The sequence below is a fragment of the Sceloporus undulatus genome, chromosome 4, assembly GCF_019175285.1.
Source record: "Sceloporus undulatus isolate JIND9_A2432 ecotype Alabama chromosome 4, SceUnd_v1.1, whole genome shotgun sequence".
Taxonomy (NCBI): domain Eukaryota; kingdom Metazoa; phylum Chordata; class Lepidosauria; order Squamata; family Phrynosomatidae; genus Sceloporus; species Sceloporus undulatus.
In genome coordinates this window covers 118811434-118831192 of record NC_056525.1, presented here as the reverse complement: position 1 = coordinate 118831192, position 19759 = coordinate 118811434, and the positions used below count along the sequence as shown (strand labels likewise).

The 19759-nt window shown below is 39.4% G+C and overlaps 1 protein-coding gene across 1 annotated transcript; it reads right to left on the bottom strand.

The window, feature by feature from the left end:
* Positions 1–6978: 6978 nt before the first annotated feature.
* On the bottom strand, positions 6979–19753 carry PTGS2 (prostaglandin-endoperoxide synthase 2). The gene is made up of 10 exons (XM_042466240.1): positions 19581–19753; positions 16934–17050; positions 15863–16006; positions 15065–15208; positions 14252–14433; positions 13533–13616; positions 12777–13023; positions 12111–12397; positions 11578–11725; positions 6979–10232 (listed from the first exon to the last, which is right to left on the bottom strand). Exons 1-10 carry the CDS (start codon positions 19633–19635, stop codon positions 9829–9831), a joined length of 1812 nt encoding a protein of 603 aa, XP_042322174.1. The 5' UTR covers positions 19636–19753; the 3' UTR covers positions 6979–9828.
* Between the last annotated feature and the right edge of the window lie 6 nt (positions 19754–19759).

The window sequence follows — 19759 nt, the reverse complement described above, 5'->3', positions numbered from 1 at the left end:
AGAATAATAGAATCTTAGAATCAAAGAGCTCTAAGAGACCACAAGGGCCATCCAGTCCAACCCTCTGCCGTGCAGGAATGCACATTTAAAGTCATCCAACCTTTATCTAAAAACCACCAAAGAAGAAGAGTCCACTACACTCTGAGGTGTTAATGCCATTCACTTTTAAAGCTGACTCCTTCAATTTGCAAAAAAATGTTGTGGCTAAAAATAATTCAAGAGATATGTGGCACTCTGAAGGGCTGCTACATTTGTTATGGTGCCAGCTGTTAGAGTTACCCCAAAAAGTGGGGGAGACTTGGGGTCCCTACCAACTGTGTTAGTGGCTCTTTAAACATTGGGGGAATTGCTTAGCTCAATGGAAACCTGTGAGAGGTGGGTAACTGCGGGATTGTTTCAGCCATGCGTTCCAATACTAACTGCAGGAGGGCTCCCTGTTTTGTGAATAAAAAAGGTTTTATTTAGAAATATGCAATAGTGCAACCAGCCACACAATAGAAATTTAGTCAGAAACACCATACAAGAAACAGAGATATAAAATATTGGATAGCTGAGATTTAGGGTTGTAAAGAGGGTGATATTTACCAGTCCTGCAGAGGAAGCCACAGAAAGTGGAGTGTGGCACAGATAGTGTCTGATGGTGATATAGGAAGAGGAAGCTCTGGATGGTTCGACAGAGCTCTGGTGTTCACTCACTGTAGTTGTAGTTGCAAACTGGACATGTGCTGGGTGAATATTTATATCCTGTTTCATATCCTCAAAGGGTACTTAAAGTGCCCACATAGAATACAAACAGTTTGATTGCTTTCCCATGAGATTGAGAAAAGAGTTGATTTTGGTTAATGGCCATAACTCTGGATTAACAAATCAGTGATTGGATCTGGAACAATCCCAAGATAACTGGATAGGGAGGTTGGCTGCAGGGGGTAGGTAGGAAATATGCTCTTACTCACCTTTGTGTAATGGGACTACCTTTGACTTCAGTGCAAGAAGATATGCAGAAAGCCGGGGTGAGGAGACAGAGTGATCAGCAACCCATTCTGCATTTATTATGGTATTAGCTAGATTATCCATATGTCCTTTGGCCAGTTTGCCTTTCCCACATGATATATCCTAGTCTGTACAGGTCATTGTGATTTCCCAAACATGTTGATGCTAGGTATCCAAGATGGAATCCATATCCAGTGAGGGAGAGGGGTGTTAGGTACGGTGACATTAGTATTCCATCCTGACTTTAGCAAACAGTAAACCTATTTAGAGCAAAACCAGATGATGAGTAAAATGTCATTTACATTTCACATGTATGGTTGTATTAATGAACAGCTGCTTGGGATGAGGAGCGAGGTTAATATGTACTTCCAGTTGCTCTTGGATGAGGGAGGGATACTGCTGGTACAATAGTAATTCCCACTGTTAGCATGTAAAGTGTGAAGGAAAGATATACTGTACATCATTAAGCATATATTGGAGCAAACATGGACAGTGTGATGTTATGAGCCACTCATGTTCAGTTGTGAGGGTTAATGGGAGTTGCAACCTGGTCATATCTGGTGGGCCAGAGATTCCACATTCTTGCATGTTAGGCATGTGTGTAATATTTTATATGTTTAAGATAGGTTGCGAGACAGAGGAAGGTTCCTCATTCAGTTCTACTTCATCAAACATATGCGTGCGTGAGGTTGGGTGGATGTGAGAGCCATTTTGAGAAGGACATCAAAACTCACAGTCCTCACTGGTTTATTTCCTGGACAAATGACTATTTATTGCACACACACACACACACACACGCACACACACCACACTTCATAGTTGGCAAATATTTCAGGGTAAGGGATACATAAACCATGCAGAGATAAGTTCTCTCGTTAAAGTTTCACTACTCTCTCACACTCTTCTTAAGAAAGATGCTTCCCCTGTAGCAGACGAAAAAGGGTGCAGTCTTCACTTCAGTACACATTCCAAGGAATGTTTTTTAAAAAAACAATAAATAGAAGAAAATGAATAGGCGTTAAAAATAATTAGCCAGCAGGACAGGTCCGAACAAAGAAGGAGGGCACACCTATGCTCCTGTCTGTTTATGTCTAAAATAAGGAGATACGCCTGGTTACCGGTGTGAGTTCACTACACTTCAAAGATAACCGCAGGAAAAGAAACAGAACATCTGTGGGCTAAGCTGGCTACTGATTTCCTGCTATTTAAATATAATCTGTGCATAGGAGGAGCCATGCTTTAGTGTTAGGGTACATGCTTTGCACATTTAACCTCAATTTCCAAGGTTTTCCTTTGCAGCACATTTACTTGATATTCTGGAGAAAAATTGCTAGTTGGAGAGTCCCAGTAGTGGGACAAATGGTTCAACACAATCTTGTTTATTCAGACAGATATTTTTGAATGGATCTATGTGCTTCTTTTGCTTTTTATTTATTTAATTGTTTATTTCTCTCATAAATTATCCAGTGATATTTGAATATGTTCACAGGTGTAAGCAGAGTTGCTACAGAACAGATCAGTCATAGCTGGTAACCTCTTCCGTTTTTTAAGGATTTGGCTCCTCCTGCACTTCCTCAGCAATGCGGGAACTGCTGTACGGTGATTTGCCTCCGTCTGTTCTGGTAATGTAAGCTTCTCAAGGAATTGTTTCAGCATAAAGGAAGGCAATGTTACAGCTACATTGCTCAAGTCTGCTCCTCCAGTTCCTACCAGGTGCAGAGGCATGATAAGCAACTCTATCAAGTGTGCTTTAAATTATTTTTGGGTTCTTACATTTTCAGAGAAACAGACAGGGGTAATTTAGAAACAAACTTTCTGTGCTTACAATACTGACGTATAACTGATATGAATATCTACTATATGTGTGTGCATGTGCATATGCATATGCACACAATTAGTAGTAGTAATATTCTTTTAAAAAAATAACCATGATCATATTTGCAATCTTCAGTGTCATATCCACTCTAGTCTAGATTTGCACAGGGTATTTTAACATGAATTTAGTGATTGTCTTTCTCCAGGTAGATTCAACTCTTATGCATTCCAGAAGCATTTTGTAATATATCCCACCACTGTCACAGACAGCCTTGGTGAGGATATGTGAAAAGCCTTTCCTGATGGCTTCTCCCAGGCTGTGGAACTCCCATGGAAGTTGTTGTGTTGCCCTATTTTCTGCTCTCCATCTGCTGACAACCATATATATTTTTATTTCAATTGGCTATTAACTGATTGTGCATGAGGGTCTCTTAATGTGTCTGCATGCTGCATTTCCATCCTCACTGCTATGTTTTAAAGGATTTTAAACTGTTTTAAATTCGGTGTTGTATCTTATTAAACTGTTTCTGTTATAGTGATTTCTTTTTAGCTGCATTTTGTTTTGATATATGTTGTGAGCTGCCTTGGATCCTATGCTGGAGGAAAGGTAGGAATGTGCTAAATCAATCAGTCAGTCAATCAATCAATCAATCAATCAATCAGTCATCATGTAAAAACAACAACTAGGCCTATGCAGCTACTCTTTGACTTTTGTTTAGACATGATCTGAAGATAAAATCTGATCAAAGCAAAAGGGAGAAAGAATACTGAAGCACATGAGTCAGTGGTCTCATCCAGTTGCAATTCTTCTGTTCTTTTAACAGGAAAACTTGATGTGTAATTTCTCCTAGAGGCAATGCAACAGTTATGTAGTCAGGTTTACAGTTGGGCTAACAAATTCGGATTAGTATTCCCACAGCACAATCCCTCTGCCTTTCTGGTAAATCAGTTCCTCATTACACAAAATAACATGTTTTATGCCATCTGTTATTGACCAGCCTCTGAGCCTAAACAATACCTGAGGTTAAATAGTCTCTGGCCAGTAATATGAATGCAAACCTTTCATAGTCACACACTTTAGCATTTTTGCCATGTGCGTCATCCCAGGCCTGTGTTAAGGGAAGTATGATCCCCCTGTCAATGAGCTGCCTTATTGATTTTTCAGATGATGCAACCTGACAAGGCCAAGGCCGGAGTGCAAACCACTTCTTTCCCTCTACTTTTCTCTCATAGCTAGATTGTACAGCAGCAAAAAGCAGTGGCTGTTTTCTTCTCAATCTCTTACCTTTTCTATACACTCAGAATTGACATATCCTAAGTCTGAGAATTAGTTTTGAGTACTAGAACTGAAGAGAGCCTTCATGGTGTAGTGGTCTGAATGTTGAGCTTGAATACTGGGAGATCTGGGTCTGAATTCAGGCTCAGCCATGAAAACCTACTGGGCGACTTTCCGCAAGTCACACTCTATCAGCTTCAAAGGAAGCTTCTGATTTGGCCAAGAAAATCCCATGATAGGGTCGCCATAAGTCAGAAATGACTTGAAGGCACACAACAGCTAGAACTAAAGAGAGCTCACCAGTGGCACCTGATGCTCTTGGGTAGCAGTGAGTGGCGATCAGGGTCAGAAGTGGTGACAACTACATGGCTAACCAATCTGCTTTGCAAGTTGTAAGTAAATGTAAGCAGCACATTTCAACTAACTGAGCTTCTGAATAATATCTTACCTTGGTTTAAAAGTGCTGTGTGCAGACATACTTGTGGTTCCGGGCTGGAAAAAATGGTTTCCAGCTTCACATGGAAAGGCGTTTGGGGGAGGGATTTAGGTGAAAATACCCTGAGTTGGTAAGCGGAAACAAATAGTTTAAATGAATGACCTGTCCATCTTTTAAACTTTGGGAATGTTTTGTGACTTTGGAGTTTATCAGACAAGGGAAATTGGAAGTATAATCCAATAGCAATCCGAATGCAATCATGGGGTTTAACATTATTACGAGATAGACTACCACACACAATTTCAGGCAATGGGAAGTCAGTCCAAATGCAATCATGGGATTTCACGTTATTGTGTGATTGACTACCACATGCAATTTCTGGCAATGGCTAGTTTCAGGCAATGGGAAGTCTGTTCGAACACAATTCGAATTCATATAAATTCGCTGAACTAGCAAATTCACATGAATGCATTCTGGCTCCACTTTCTTTTCATTCGAAATTAAGAGAAATTCCTCCTGTGTGATAAACTCCAAGCTTTACAGCTTCTGTGCTTTGACATGGGGCAAGGATAGGAATGTGAAAAAACCAAGCCATTCCCCAAACAGGCAGGGGCTTGGACTGGCCCTTGTGGTCTCTTCCAACTCTGATTCTGTGATTCTATGATTCATTATGACATTTGCCATTTTCATACCTATTGACTAAAAACGTAGGGAGAAGGGGAAACAAAAGGCTCCCTATATCTTTTAATCTAACATTTGGCAGGCATAATATCCTTACAAGGACAACTGCCCCAACAAAAATCTTATTAAGAAGTACCACAAAACTCTTGTTAAAAAGAGAAATAAATCTAAATTTAAAGGCATGTAACACAGCAATCTGTGAACTTATTTGTCTGCAATTTCAAGTGTTTAATCCCCTAAGGACTTACGAGAACTTTCAAATTCCATTCTCTTTTGACAGAGAGAACAAATGTTATTGGGTCTGGGACCAAGCAGAAGCTGATTAGATCTGAAACAGTCCAACTGGAAGTGGTTGGTTTTTTGATGTGTTGATTGACTCCTGGACTGACTCTTGTGGTCCATGCACAGACCTTAGAAAATACATCTTTCTGTATGTCTGCAGATATAACAGTAAGAAGCAGTGCATTCCAACTATCTGGTTTATTATGATCTACAGTATTTACTGATCTACAGTGAAGCATGCTGAGAACTACCAACAGACTCCTCAAACTACCTTATATCCACCATTTTTGCTGCAGAATGAGGTAGGAAGTATTTTTCTTTCCCCATGCTGCCTTGATAACTGTGTTTTAAAAACCCTTAAAGCAGTTAAGGGTTGGAGCCATGAAACAATAGGAATTGGATCCAGATGAAGCTTTACTCTGAACAGACCATAAGACCTGTCTGTCGCAACTAAGAGAGTTGAGTCCCATTTACCTCAATAGCCTAGATCCAGTTGCCAGTGCCATCTAGAAAAGATTCATGAAATGAATGTAACTTTACTAATTTCTGATTTACCAACTTCTTATTAAGATATCTACCCTAGTTGGAACTAACAACCGGATTTATGCCAGTAGGTCTAAGTTGAACTAAGGCTGAATATGGATTTAACACATATTAGGAATTTTAGAAGGATTGGTGGTGTTCTCTATAAAAAGCATTTGATACAAAACAATCCCTTTGTACATTAAGGAATGTTTCATTTATTCGTCTTCTGACAGCTTCATATACGAAAGATCAAGGCAGCAACTGTCAAGAAATGGGCATAGATTCTTTTTCAATTATGTTTCCTTAACTGAACAAATGAATATATGTATGACTGCCCTGGCCCACTACTATCTCTAGGCTGACTGTACAGGCTTCCCTTCATTCTTGGTAATGGACGCAGAAGAAAACCCTAAGAAATTCAAAGAGTTGCTGTATGTTGGCAGGCAACCTGGAGGCACACATACACAATGGATAGGGAGATTCAGAGACAAACGAATAACAGCAGTTGTGGCACTGCGAGGGTAGAAGGAAAAGGAGACAAGAAAGTCCAGCATTCTTGGAACTTGATGTACATCTACACTGTAAAACAATGTAGATTGACACTATCAAGTGCTGCAGCTCCATTTTATAGAACCTTGGGACTTACAGTTTTACGAGGTCTTCTCTGCCAAATAATGCTGGTGCCTCAAAGAACTACAAATTCCAGGATTCTGTAGGATAGAGCTATGGCAGTTAAAGTGGTGTCAAAGTGTATTATTTATATTGTTTAGATGAACTTGTGGCTGAAGGCATGGATAAACCAAGGCATTAAAAAGAATCAACAGCAGTCCTGTCTTAAGCCAGGTATTAGGACTGGTTTCCTCAAGACCAGCCTGCCTTCAATGACAGATACCCTTCATTGTTCTCATGGTTGAAGTTCTTTAGGAAAGAATAAAATGTCCAAAAAATGTAGCTCACAGCAAACACTTGGTTTTAAATAATTTATTCTTTTACAACAATCTTAGCATTTTATACATCATGGAATGTAAAAAATAGATATTAAAATTATATTACTCATTATAAATAAAGGCCACAATCCAGAGAGAGTTAGTCCATGTAGTGCCTGAGTTTCTCCCCCTCTCCCACAATCCTCCCAATATCTTTTTCATTCTTGGAACTTCTTTTAGACTGTGTCTATAGATAGGGAACACCTTCCTTCTTATTTGAAAGCTGCCTTCTGGAGCTTTTTTGGCTGAAGGGGGTCAAAAATAATTTATATAAATATGTTTTAATTCCAGTGAAATCAATGAGATAACCAGTGACCAACTTTCTCTGGATTGAGGTCACAACAAACTTAACTATTACCCTCTGCATCCATAGCAATAATCCAGACACTCAACCTAGACCAGCAGGCTGAGATAAATATTACACTTTCTTACAATATAGAAACATTTGCTTGCTTTATGTACATTGAACACAACAGTGAGGAAGACATGTTTCGTTGACTGGCATGATACAGTGTACTATCACTAATTAGCACCCAGCATTTTACATTGCTTACCATTTTTATTTCATTTTTGTTTCTTTACAAAATAAAAATGTAAGGAGAGGCCCTGCCTTCCCAGAGATTCACGATCTCATTATAAAAAAGACAAAATGAGATACTAACTAGGATGGGAAAATGGGAGGAGAGATTGTGAAAGTATAAGTAAATGCCAAAGTCAGGAAGAACAGGGTTGCCTTAGTGCCCAAGGAAGGTGGGTGAGGGTGAGAAATCAATGAAGAAATGTTACAAATCTACACTGTAGGATCACCAGCTTGAACCAAACATGGTTATCAGAACAAACCCTCTGTTGTCTTAGTCTTTGGGCACATCCCACTGGAACTTCTCCTGTGCAAGATCTACAAGGGCACTGCCAAGTATACCCATGGGATTTTCTCTGTAGAGGATTTGGGTGACAGCAGCCATTGCTCAAATCACCTTGGCTACAGAAACTTTGCTTTCCACCTATACTATCTGACTCTTTAATTCTTTGGCCTATGAAGAATCTTTACAATAAATTACAAGGACTAGGTTTGCTAGTGAGTGGCATACTGGTTTCAGTACATTAGTCTTCACACTTTTGTCAAATTGTATGAAACACCCCCCCACACACACACACACCAATTAAAGGAAGATACTGTCATTTTTAAAGTTACAAGTCAACTAGAGAAACTATGATCTGCCTATAGTCTTCCTCAACCTGATGCCCTCAATATCCCACCACAGTATTAAAATCCTAAAATTGAAATGACCTATTTCTCTTTTTCTCTAAAGTGCTCTGTTAAAAGGATAATGTCAAGTATCAAGTCATGATTAAATTCAATAGCTCTTCTAAGGCTAAGATTGCATCTAGGATACAATCTTCTTACTTAAGGGAAATACACAGCCCCACTATGCATGTTACACAAGAAAAAACAAGGAAGCAGCAAGTAATTTGCCACTTCCTCTGTGGCAGTTTCAAACGAAGGCAATTTACAGTTGAGAAAATGACAAACATTTTGTCAGCAGAGACTTAAAATGGCAGTTAGTGGCAAATGATTTTAGTGCTACTCTATGTGGTCTTCCCCCACCCCCAGATTCTGCAGAGACAATTATGGACAGGAAATAAATTTGCTTGGTTTGCATATTTGCTGTCCATCTTCCAAAATGGGCAGTTGGGCAAAGAACATCTTGCCTTAGATTTAACTGAAGAATAAATGTGTACAATACCACATGTACATTTGAAAAATACTTCCAAGTAAATGAGGAGATGCATTCAAAAATGCAAACTATTTTAAACATACATGCACCCACCAACCCCAGAGAAATTCCCCTGTGGGATTAAAAAAAAATCCATCACCACAGCAAGAGATAGTGGAAGATTTTCACATCCCAAGAAGTACAATGTTTGTTTATTTCAGGGGTGGGAATCAGGTAATCCTCAGATACCTGCAAAAGGTATCATGTCTCTGCAGGAGTACTATCTCTTCTTACATTTAAACAATAATTGCACAGGAACAGTTCCAGTGGTTTTGTATCCTCTAAAGTCATGGGACAAACATATCCAACAGGAATGAGATTTTCTGACTTGCAAAGTTAAATACACATTTGTATTACATATGAAGATGAGTGCATTTTCAAAATCTAATTGTGTACCATATGAGAGAGGTAGTGAACATTAGTCTTCCATTTCCTGACTTTATACCAGTTAACAGATCCGAGTTTAAATATTTTTGTATCCTATCACATTTCCTGTGAATAAGTGCTTTAAAATTGCATCAGCTTTGGCTTGGTTTTAAATATGCTCCCCCCTTCATTTGCTAATATCTGTAATGCAAGGGTGGAAATTGACATGCCTTGCAGATGCTGCTTTACTGCAACTCCCAGCATTTATTCCTTCTGGGAACTGCAGTTTGACAACATTTGGAGGGTTGTATTCTTTTTCTGTGCATAGTATGTGCAAGAACAGAAAGGCTTTGTGTTACTGGCATAAACCTGGCTCCCTAACAGACTATCAAGTTTTGAAACACCACAGAGCTGTTGCTTGCATTCAAGTTTAAGCAGCAATCTTAGTGTCTTTTATCCATTTTGGAATACATTTTTCTGGTACAGAAGACAATACGTTAAAAAAAAACCCACAAGGAATTCTGTCCTGCAAACATGAGCAGAACTTCCCTTTAAGTTGGGCATTCTAGGTTAGATACCAAGGCACAAAAATTCCTGGTATGTAGACTGATGTATAAATAATAATAATAATAACAATAATAATATAGATAATTACATAAATAAATTAATAAATAGAAAACCACAAACAGCTGTTCCCTATAGTTCTGCAGACCGCTCTTTTAGTAGTACTGCTGGGTTGATCTCCTCTATTGACGTGCTGGAGGTGCTGATATTGCTCATTGCTGCTGTTTCTGGGTTCAGCACATGGAAGGCTGTGAGAGGACAACCTGCCACATTATTGCAGATGAGGCTTTGGAGGGAGGCTGTGTTCACAATGTCAAAGCCCACTTTGCCCCCAAAAGTGCTTGGCTTCCAGTACTCAGGTGAGCAGATTACATTTCCCATGAGGCCTTTCAAGGAGAATGGTGCCCCAAGTTCTATCATGGTCTCGCCAAAAATGGCTCCAGGACGTGGTTTTTCTACAAGAAGAGCTGGATATAGCTCCATTGCATCAATATCACCGTAGAGCTCTTTGAGTTCTGCAGCCATTTCTTTCTCTCCTGTAACAAATAGACATACAGTTATAACCAGGAAATCTCCAATACTCTGGAAATTTTGTCTAGTCTTTTACCAGAGTCTGGAGGGCAAAAACTGGACTACAATATCCAGCATGTTTCTACCAATATTGTCAAATGGCTATGCTCATCAGAGAATTCTCAGATCTATATTTCAATCCACTCCCCCCCCCCCACCCAAATCTATTTTTTTTCAGTGCCCTAGTTTTTATAAGCTTAAAAATCATTAGATGTTTCTTCTCTAATTCATTTTTTTGGGGGAAAAAGAGATGTCCTATACAGAAGTTGATCAAGTTGGCTGCAGAGAGAGAGAGAGAGACTGACTGACTCTGGTTATGCTGGTGTTGCTACTGCTATGGAAGGGTGGGAAAGACCAGGACAAGGAAGACACTGAATCTAGCAAACTGTGAAGATTACATCAACAGTAGAGTCAAAAGAAGAACAACCAAATGAAGTGCAACCCTACAGACATCTTTGTAGGGCCTCTATGTGTGTGTATATGTTTTCAAGTCACCTGTCTACTTATGGCAACCACATAAATTTCATAGTGTTTTCTGAGGCCAGGAATACTCTGAGGTGGTTTTGCCAATTTCTTCCTCTAAAATAGAGCCTACAGGACCTGGTATTATCCAGTTCAAGAATCAGAGCTGATTGTGATTAGCTTCCAAGATCAGATGGGATCTGCTGCCTTTAGGATGTTTAAGTCATAGGCCCTATGTTGTGGCATCTTGTCATAGAAGACACTGTCTCCCTACCTGTGTAACAAAAAGCTCTTCACTTGGCAATGAAGCCACAGCTCTTGGTTTGTTCCTTTAGCTCGTATTTGTTTTCTCCTTTGAGTGTGACTACAAAATGCAAAGGGTATAGAGCCATGCACATTGCATCAGTGGTTAAAGTCTTTGCCTTCTAGAGAAGATGCCATCCAGAAAGTCTTCCGAATGGAAAAACCTTTTCTTTCTTTCTTTTTTTAAAAACAAACCATATATTACTCCTTTTCGTTAGTCAGAAATGGTGTGTGTATGTGCATATAATTTATAGTTTTTTTATACCTACTTTTTTTGGACAATCTTGGTTGCATTTTTGGATCGAACACAATATTGACTGAACAGTAACCTCACTAAAGCTATTGGAACATCCATCTTTATACTGGCTATTCTGACTGATAGTTGTTCCTCATGATCCTTCTTGTTCTTCAGAGCCCTTGCTATATCAGCTACTTGCAAACTCTTAATTGGAGAACGGCTTTGACCTATGACCATCTACATGCAAGTGTAATTTCTTTCATGGCCACAAGTTTCTCTTTCATACTGCGTAGAGGAATCCATCTTACCTGTAAGCTCTTCAAATGACTGAAAAGGTTTCAGGAGAAAGTGCTTGCGGTATTCATTCAGGGATTTGTATCTCATTTGCCTGCTTTGATCAATGGAGGCTTTTGCTACTTTCAGCACCGCAGCTGGGACATTCCGACCCCCGGCTACCTGTTGGAAAGGAAATGGAGAAATAGGAAGAATGAAAACTGAGCTGCACAGAGCACTATAATGTGAAGAAATCTCTCTAAAATTACTTGAATTTTTTAATCCCCAGTGTAAGAATGAGACAACAGGTACTTTTTCTCCTCCACCCCCAACTATCTATATTTCCACTATTTGTACAAAATATTTCTATAACTAGTGTTCTTTTAAAGCAAAGAACAGAACCAACCAACAAAAAATGTTTGGATGGCAATTTAAGAGAAGACATTCAGACTATGACTATCATGTCAGTGTTAAAAAAAATGCTCAGCTATAGGAGGACTGTTGTGTTGCAGTTACTTAAGAAAGAGGACACACAATTTCTAATTGCAATTGAGAAAACGCATCTTACCCTTCCAGCCTGTTGCTTGGAGAAAGACTGCACCATGTGGGAAAGGCCATGGTCCAACATTATGGAATTGTTGTAGATGAACTGCTGGAAAGTATATTCTTGTTCCTGAATTTGAAAAGTATCTGGTAGAAGGGGATGCCAGTGGTAGAGCGTGTTGAATTCTGCTGCTATTCTGTTCTGATACTGGAATCGTTGGTTGAAGAGCAGCTCTGGATCAAACTTCAGCTTGAAGTGGTAGCCACTTAAATGCTGAACGTAATCTTCAATCACAATCTTGATGGTCTCTCCTGTTGTTGTTTTTAAAAAAGAACCGCATAGTTATTTTCTATTTTGTTTTCTAAACAACAAGAAGTGCTTAATCCTAATAATCCAACAATCCAACAATGGAAAACCTAATCTGAGAAATCTTATGTCATCAGTTAAAATCCTAACAACATTTAAAGATATAAAAATAACATTGTTGGATCAGCTCCAGAACAGACCAAATATACAACTAACAGTACATTTCCAAAAGGGGCCAACTAAATGCCACTCAGAAACTCAGAGGCAGGGCACAAGAGAGATGTATTGTCTTTTTCAGCATCCAGAGTCACAGTCCAACATTCAAAAGCCAATCATTACAATATTTCATGAAATAATTTATGCATTAACATTGGTCAAAATTACCTATCAAGATCAGCCTGGTGGTTTGGAACAGTTGCTCATCATCCCATTCTGGATGCTCTCCTTTAAGAATGTCACACACCCGGTTGTGTTCTCGGAGCCATAATGTGGCATACATCATCAGTCCTGGAACCAAACCAAAGACCTCTTGCCCTACAGAAAATCTGAGGTGCTCAGGGATATGGGGTGGATAGATCATTTCTGCCTCAGTGTCTTTCACTGTAGGTGGATACATCTCTCCATCAATCATCTGTAATTAAAAACAACAAATTAAGAATTGCAATGCATTTGGGTCATATGATCAACTGAAAAATTAGTGTGCTTAAACTTATCAATTTCAATTATTTTCAAGTACATTTCCATTTCTGTTGGGACTGTGAGCTTGATGGACATTTCCTACAATTTTGCAGCTCTTCTTGATAAACAGAGGGCCCGATGCTTTTACAAAAAATAATCTATGCTTACAGGACTTCACTTCACCACAAGAAACATGAAGAACATAAGAAGAGTCGTGAACATAAGAAGAGTCCTGCTGCATCAGACCAAAGAGTCATGCTGGATCAGTTTAGTCCAACATTCTGTCCCCATAGTAATCAATCAGTGGTGAAGCCCACAAACAGAGCAAGATTGTAACTACATCCTCTGTCTCGTGTTTTCCATAGCACATATCAGTACTTCTGACACAGGAGATCAAAGTATTCAAGTACATGTACTTCAAGGAAAAATGATGACCCTTTCTCCAAGGGTGTCAAAACCCACCTGAAATTTGAGCTTTCCATCCTTAAGCAGTCTCAGTTTCATCTGTCTGTCTAAAGTCTCTCCATAAATGTGACTCAGATCAACCTGTTGAAATAATAAAGGAGTATGAATGTCTACATAAAATGTAGATTGAAATTGTCATAGTAAAAATGGTTTTTTAAATGGAACACAGTATATATATATATTTGGAATCAAAAATAAAGAAAAAGTAGCAAAATCAAAGCTCTTTGGAGCTTTTATCCACCCGAGATTCTGAAAATAAAAAGGCCAGGCACTAACTGTACTCTAAAATATACCTTCAAAAAAAAGAGCCCTTTCTAACCTTTCTAACCACAAGTGTTGGAATGGCATTACGCCTCCATCCCTGATTTATTACCGTATGTCATGTTAAGATGTGACATGTTATTAAAACTAATTTACAACAGAGTTGCCTTTTTTGGGGGGAAACATACAAATTTAAGTAGCTATGACATTATATAAACTGAGTGGGAAAAGAAATGAGTGTGAAGTGTTCAGAGATTGACCTAATGAAGACATATAACCCTTATTCACTTTGACAGCAGAATAACAGGGTCTTTGCATAAAAGCAGCAATAGGCACATTATATAGCAAATTCCCCAGACATGGCAGGCTCCCTGTCTTTCTCTCCCACCGCAGGAGCTGACAAAACTTTGCTTGCTATGTGTGGTAAGGCCAAGTCATAATGTCAGTCATCTTACCCCATGCCCAAGGCCTTTTGTGAACTCTGGCCCTTTGTGGTGATCCGTCTTGAAATACTGGTGAGTGAAGTGCTGAGCAAAGAATGTGAACATGACATTTGTGCCTTGAGGGTCTGGTATAAACTTTCTCCTCATGAGAAATTTCTCCACAATGACTTGGGAATCTGGAAGCTCTTTCTTTCCTGAAATTTAAAGCATTCATTTATTTTCTTAGTACTTTTGGGTGATGGTAACAAACTGCAGTTTCCAACATTTGGGTTTTAAGTCAAATAAATTTACTGAAGAAAGAAATAGCACTAGAACAGTATAATATACAGTGTTGACTTAACTCCTTTGCAGAGTATAGTTTGGCTCAATAACGATACTGTATCACACTGGATATAATTCTCCTCTTTTGATTTAAAATAACTTAGTTGCCAAGATACACATTTTGTTGGCCGATTACATTACATTCAACCTGATTCCTCCCCCACACTGTTTTTTTTTTTTTGAAGAACCAAAAAGGCAAAGCTTTTAATCAGAAATGATGTCTGTTTTAATAATTGAGTTTTCCTTCAAAAGAATTCTGTTTCATTTAAGTTCTATTTCTGCATTCAGTGATGTGATTAACAAGAGCATCAGGAGGAAAAGAAAAGCCATGTCTGCTTGCTTTGTCATCTATCAATCAATATACATATAGGTCTGTGTACATGTGTGTGTGTGAGAGAGATAAATAGAGAGACAGAGGCTCTACAATAGAACCTCCTGGATATGTGTGGGCTCAAATAAGCCTCTTCCATGTATTTGCATGCAGAGTTTTGCTTTCATATTTACCTTTCACACCCATCGGTGTGGGACAGTTGTGTTCCACTGGTGGAAGAGCTCGGGTGTAATATGAAAGGTTTGCATACGCTTCCCAGCTTTTGTAACCATAGTGGCCATTATACGTTGGTGGACTCTCTATTAAGTGGGATCTTGCTAAAAAAGAAAGGAAGGAAGGAAAGCATTACATTAATGCTAAATGATTTGGGACCAAGCAATTGAATATATGAATACTCCTAATATATCAGTACAAATATTTTCCAGTATAACATACTATGTGACCATACAACATAACTAGCTAAAAGAAGACAGCATGTTGTATGTTTAGTGGCATTGTAGTTGCATCAGTCTGAATCTGGAGACCCTATCCCCCTCCCATTTTTCAGCTTTTCCATGTCTTTTTCCAGAGCTTGAAAGAAGTTATTTTTGGACGATATTTTCCAGTATCTCTGAGCGAGTATGGCTACTCACAGACCCATAGTTCAACAGCTTCCAGGTTTTTTTCTATCTCCAACCCCATTCAAAGACCTTTGCTGTCCAATGTGAATTGAGGGAACTATGTTTACTAAAGGACCAGTGGATAACAGCAGTGAATGGGGAGACAGCATGACTGATGTGCCACGCTGAAGCTATTAGAACGCCAACAAATAATTCCTCAATGTGTTTGGATAAATATTGACTCGGTTTAAGGCTGCAGTCTTATATCCACCTACTTGGAAGTGAGCCTCACAGAACTTAGTGGGACTTACTTAGGAGCAGACAAGTATATGATTATACTGTAATAGTAGCATGAGAGCTGGAGAAACTTACACATCAGTATGTATCTCATGATGGTTCTGTGAAGGAACGGAATGTTGTTGATGATATTCCAGACACCTTTGAAATGAGTGAGTATGTAGTGGACTGTGTCAGGAGTAGGTTTCAGTGTCAGTCTTATCCAGGTCAAAAATTCAGCTGCATTAAAGGTTCAGAAATAAGATAATGTTCAGTCTTTTAAAATGGGAAATATAGTAAGTTGTCTTATACCAAGTCAAGCCATCGGACCTTCTAGCTCAGTATGATCTATACCCAAGGGGGGGGGAGGGGATCATGTAGCCTATTATTATTATTATTATTATTATTATTATTATTATTATGCTTTATTTATATAGCGCTGTAGATTCTAGACTGTAGCTCATCCAACAATATTGAGAGGATCGTGTGATTTTCTCTCTTACTATACCATTTATTCTCTAGTTGGATCTTTGACACACACACACACACACACCCCTCTTGAAGACTGCTGAAAAAGGGACAAGTGTTCAGCTAAGGACAGAAGTACTTGACAATTTCATGAACTTCACACAAATCACTAGTGGTCTATCGGTGTACTGTATAATCTTCACTTATAGTCATCCTCCAGAACTTCATAGAGGGCACTTTCCAGCAAGTACCAAGAAATGTCAAGGATCCAATTTGGGAAGTTGTGACCCTTCTCTTAAATCAGGGATGGGCAAATATAAATGGAACAAGGGCTACTTTTCTTTCCTGTGTGCTCCTGGTGGGTTTCAACAGAACATTTTCACTTCTGGTCACCATTTTGGCTGATTTGGGGCCAATTTGTTTGGTCTGTTTTGAGAAAGTTTAGGCTGGGTGGGGATACAGGAGCAAGTTGTTGCCTTTTTAGGCAGTTTGGGGAGCTTTCAGGTAGTTTAGGGGCAACAAATTGCCCCAAACAGCCCCTCAAATATATTTTTTGGGGAACTGGGGTCTTTGAAGGGCTTCTGGGGTTTCTGCAGCCCATACATAGGGATCCCAAGGACTGCAGCAGCCTGTGGGCTACACTTTGTCACCCCATCTTAAATAATACTATAAAAGTATAATGTTTCAAAAAATACATACGTGTAGTGCAGTTTTCCCCGTAATATCCAGTTCGTGTACAATCACATTCATATGTGTCAAAACCTGTTGTCATGCACACTCCTCTGTTGTAGCATGGATTAGAACAGCAAGGGTTATCTAAAAAGAAATTGAGAAATGTGATTTAAGGAGGGAGCTTTGGAGTCCTGTGGAAACCTACAAACATTACTTCAGCCAGTGCCTTAAGCAAAACAGATGTGCTTAAGTAGCAAAAGGTGCAGCAACTATTGTTGGATACATTTGGTTTTACTTGTAGAAAACTAGAGTACTTATATCTTTTATTCTATAATCCTGTGCCCATTATCTGAGAGGATCATCTACTAGACATGATGTGCCTTACTTCTGAATAAACATGCATAGGGGTTGTTTTTGTGGGGTTTTCGGGCTATGTGGCTGTGTTCTGGAAGAGTTTATTTCAGACCACATAGCCTGAAAAACCCACAAATAACTATGGATGCCAGCTGTGAAAGCCTTCAACTTCACATGCATAGGATTCTTTAGATGCAAGACTGTTTTTACTCCAAAATCCAGCTTAAAGTATTTAAACAACATGGTGCCCAACATTATAAATATATGTGCTAGGATATAACGGATGTATTTGATTTTCTAAAAGCAGTACGGTAAGTTCTTGTTTCAGTAAATTTGGTGCATATTTCATTTTCCTCTAAAATCTCCACATCATATTTAAAAAGAATAAAAGATGTAGTAACCTTTCATTCCTGAAATCTTTTGGTCACAGAAAACCTAAACCCAAGCGTCGATTATGATTTTTGCCATTTTTTATTGCAGGTTTAAGATGCAGCTCTTTTTAATGTAGTGTTATGGTTAAGTTTTGTATCGCATTGTGAAGTATTTTACGATGTTATGTTGCAAATCGCCCGCTTGGGGCTGTTTGACCCTAACAAGTGGCATGAAAACATTTAAATGACTATATTTAACATGTTTAGGAAAGCAAACTCCTGCTTTCTCAATACCAAACCGAGAGAGATGACACAACAATTAACCCACTCATTCAATAAATTAGACACAACACCAACAACCTTTCAGGTTGTGTGGACCCAAGCGGACTTCCGAAGACTAAACTTAATGAGTTTTACTTCTGAGCAAACTAGTTCAGGAGATTGCTCTAGGAGTAACTTTCCCCACCTCCGCTGCATTCTTGCAACCAAGCTGGCCAACTCCTTCAAATGCCTTTTACAGACAGCTGCCTGTCATCCCTGAGTTGCAACAGACTTTCGGAACACATATGTTTGCTATACTTTGATATTTATAGATGGCGCTCCAAGGAACACCAGAAAGAGAAAGAGTAGAAGGTTTTTTTGAAAGGGATATCAGTGAAATCCTAGGCTTAGCCTAGTGGGTTCTCCTAAACCAGGGTGACCAGATGTTCTCAAAACAAAGGAGGACAATGCGCTGCAAATGTACGAAAATTGTAAGGCATGCCCAAATAAATGCTACAAGCATGACTATAAATGTACATGGATGCTTCTCGGCTAAGCTCAGAATGGAGGGCCTTTGGGAATTTCTTCTGAACAGAAGGGGGAATGGAGGACATGTCCTGGAAAAGGAGGACACCTGGTCAACCTTGCCCTCAACTCAAAGTGTCAGCAGGACTAACTGGGTGCAGGCTCTTCGTAGAAATACAATCTTATCATTATTGTGGCTTATTTTAATTGGCTCTTCATTGGATTATTTTAATGTTTGTTTAATTCTTGTTTTAGGGATTGTTGGGATTTCATATGACATTTTAATATGCAAGTCGCCTAAATTATCTTTGATAGAGAGACAGAATGTAAATAAAATTTTATTGTTATTATTGTTGTTATAAAGATGGGTCCTCACTGCAATGGAGGACAAGGCACTGCAAAAGGGAGGACAGGCAAGGAAACATGGAGGACAGGACCCAATGCAAGGCTAAAAACACCCAGTAGAAATGCAAACACACTCTTTCTTGCCATGCTCAAAATGGAGGGCGTCCAAGAAAAAGGGAGGACAGATCCACAGGAAAAAACCTAAGGAACCCTCCTATCAATGTAAATGCATGTTCCTTTGACCTGCTGGTTTAAGATGCTGCTCAAACACACTGAATATATATATATATATATATATATATATATATATATATATATATATATTCCTACTTCTTAACCCTGCTCCAAATGGAGGACACTTTGGGATTCCTCCTGGACAGAACATTTAAAAAGGGGCTAGAAAACACTCATATAAATCGAAATGCATGGATTTAGGAGTGGATCAAAAACAGGGGCTTCCATTTGTTTAGCTTCTGATGGCCCTGCTCCAAATGGAGGACACTTTGGGATTCCTCCTGGCTAGAAACCAAGAGCTCACAACCCTCATAGACATGTAAAATCCATGCTTCTGAGTCCTACTCCAAATGGAGGTCACTTGGGGATCCCCCTCCTGGGCAGACCCTAAAAGCTGGAAAAACACTCCAAACAAATCCAGATCCATGGATTAAACAACATGGGAGTGTTTTCAGCTTCCTTTGGCGCCTTGCTCCAAACGGAGGTCCTCCTTGGGCAGGAGGATGGAGGACGGGTCCGGGAAAAAGAGGACCCCCCCAAAAAAGGAGGGAAAGAGAGGCCCAGCAGAGGCCAGCTTAACTCACCTGCTCGGCTGGAAGCCAGGAGGGCCGAGAAGAGGAGGGCGCAGGGGAGCAGCATCTTCCAGTGGGTTTGCTTGGTGGAGTCAAAAGCACTTTTCCTCCTCCGCCAAGGTGCCTCTTTCCTCTTCTGCTGCTGCTGCTGCTGCTGCTGCTGCTGCTGCTGCTGCTGCTGCTGCTGCTGC

What these genes read in the sequence shown, in the direction of transcription:
- PTGS2 (XM_042466240.1), bottom strand. Translation starts at nt 19,635, where the DNA reads ATGCTGCTCCCCTGCGCCCTCCTCTTCTCGGCCCTCCTGGCTTCCAGC. An exon ending in CGGGGAAAACTGCACTACAC is followed by an intron (nt 16,007 to 16,933) that starts GTATGTATTTTT and finishes CCTTTAATGCAG; the next exon opens with CTGAATTTTTGACCTGGATA. An exon ending in CCAAGCAACAGGCTGGAAGG is followed by an intron (nt 11,726 to 12,110) that starts GTAAGATGCGTT and finishes CCTTTCCAACAG; the next exon opens with GTAGCCGGGGGTCGGAATGT.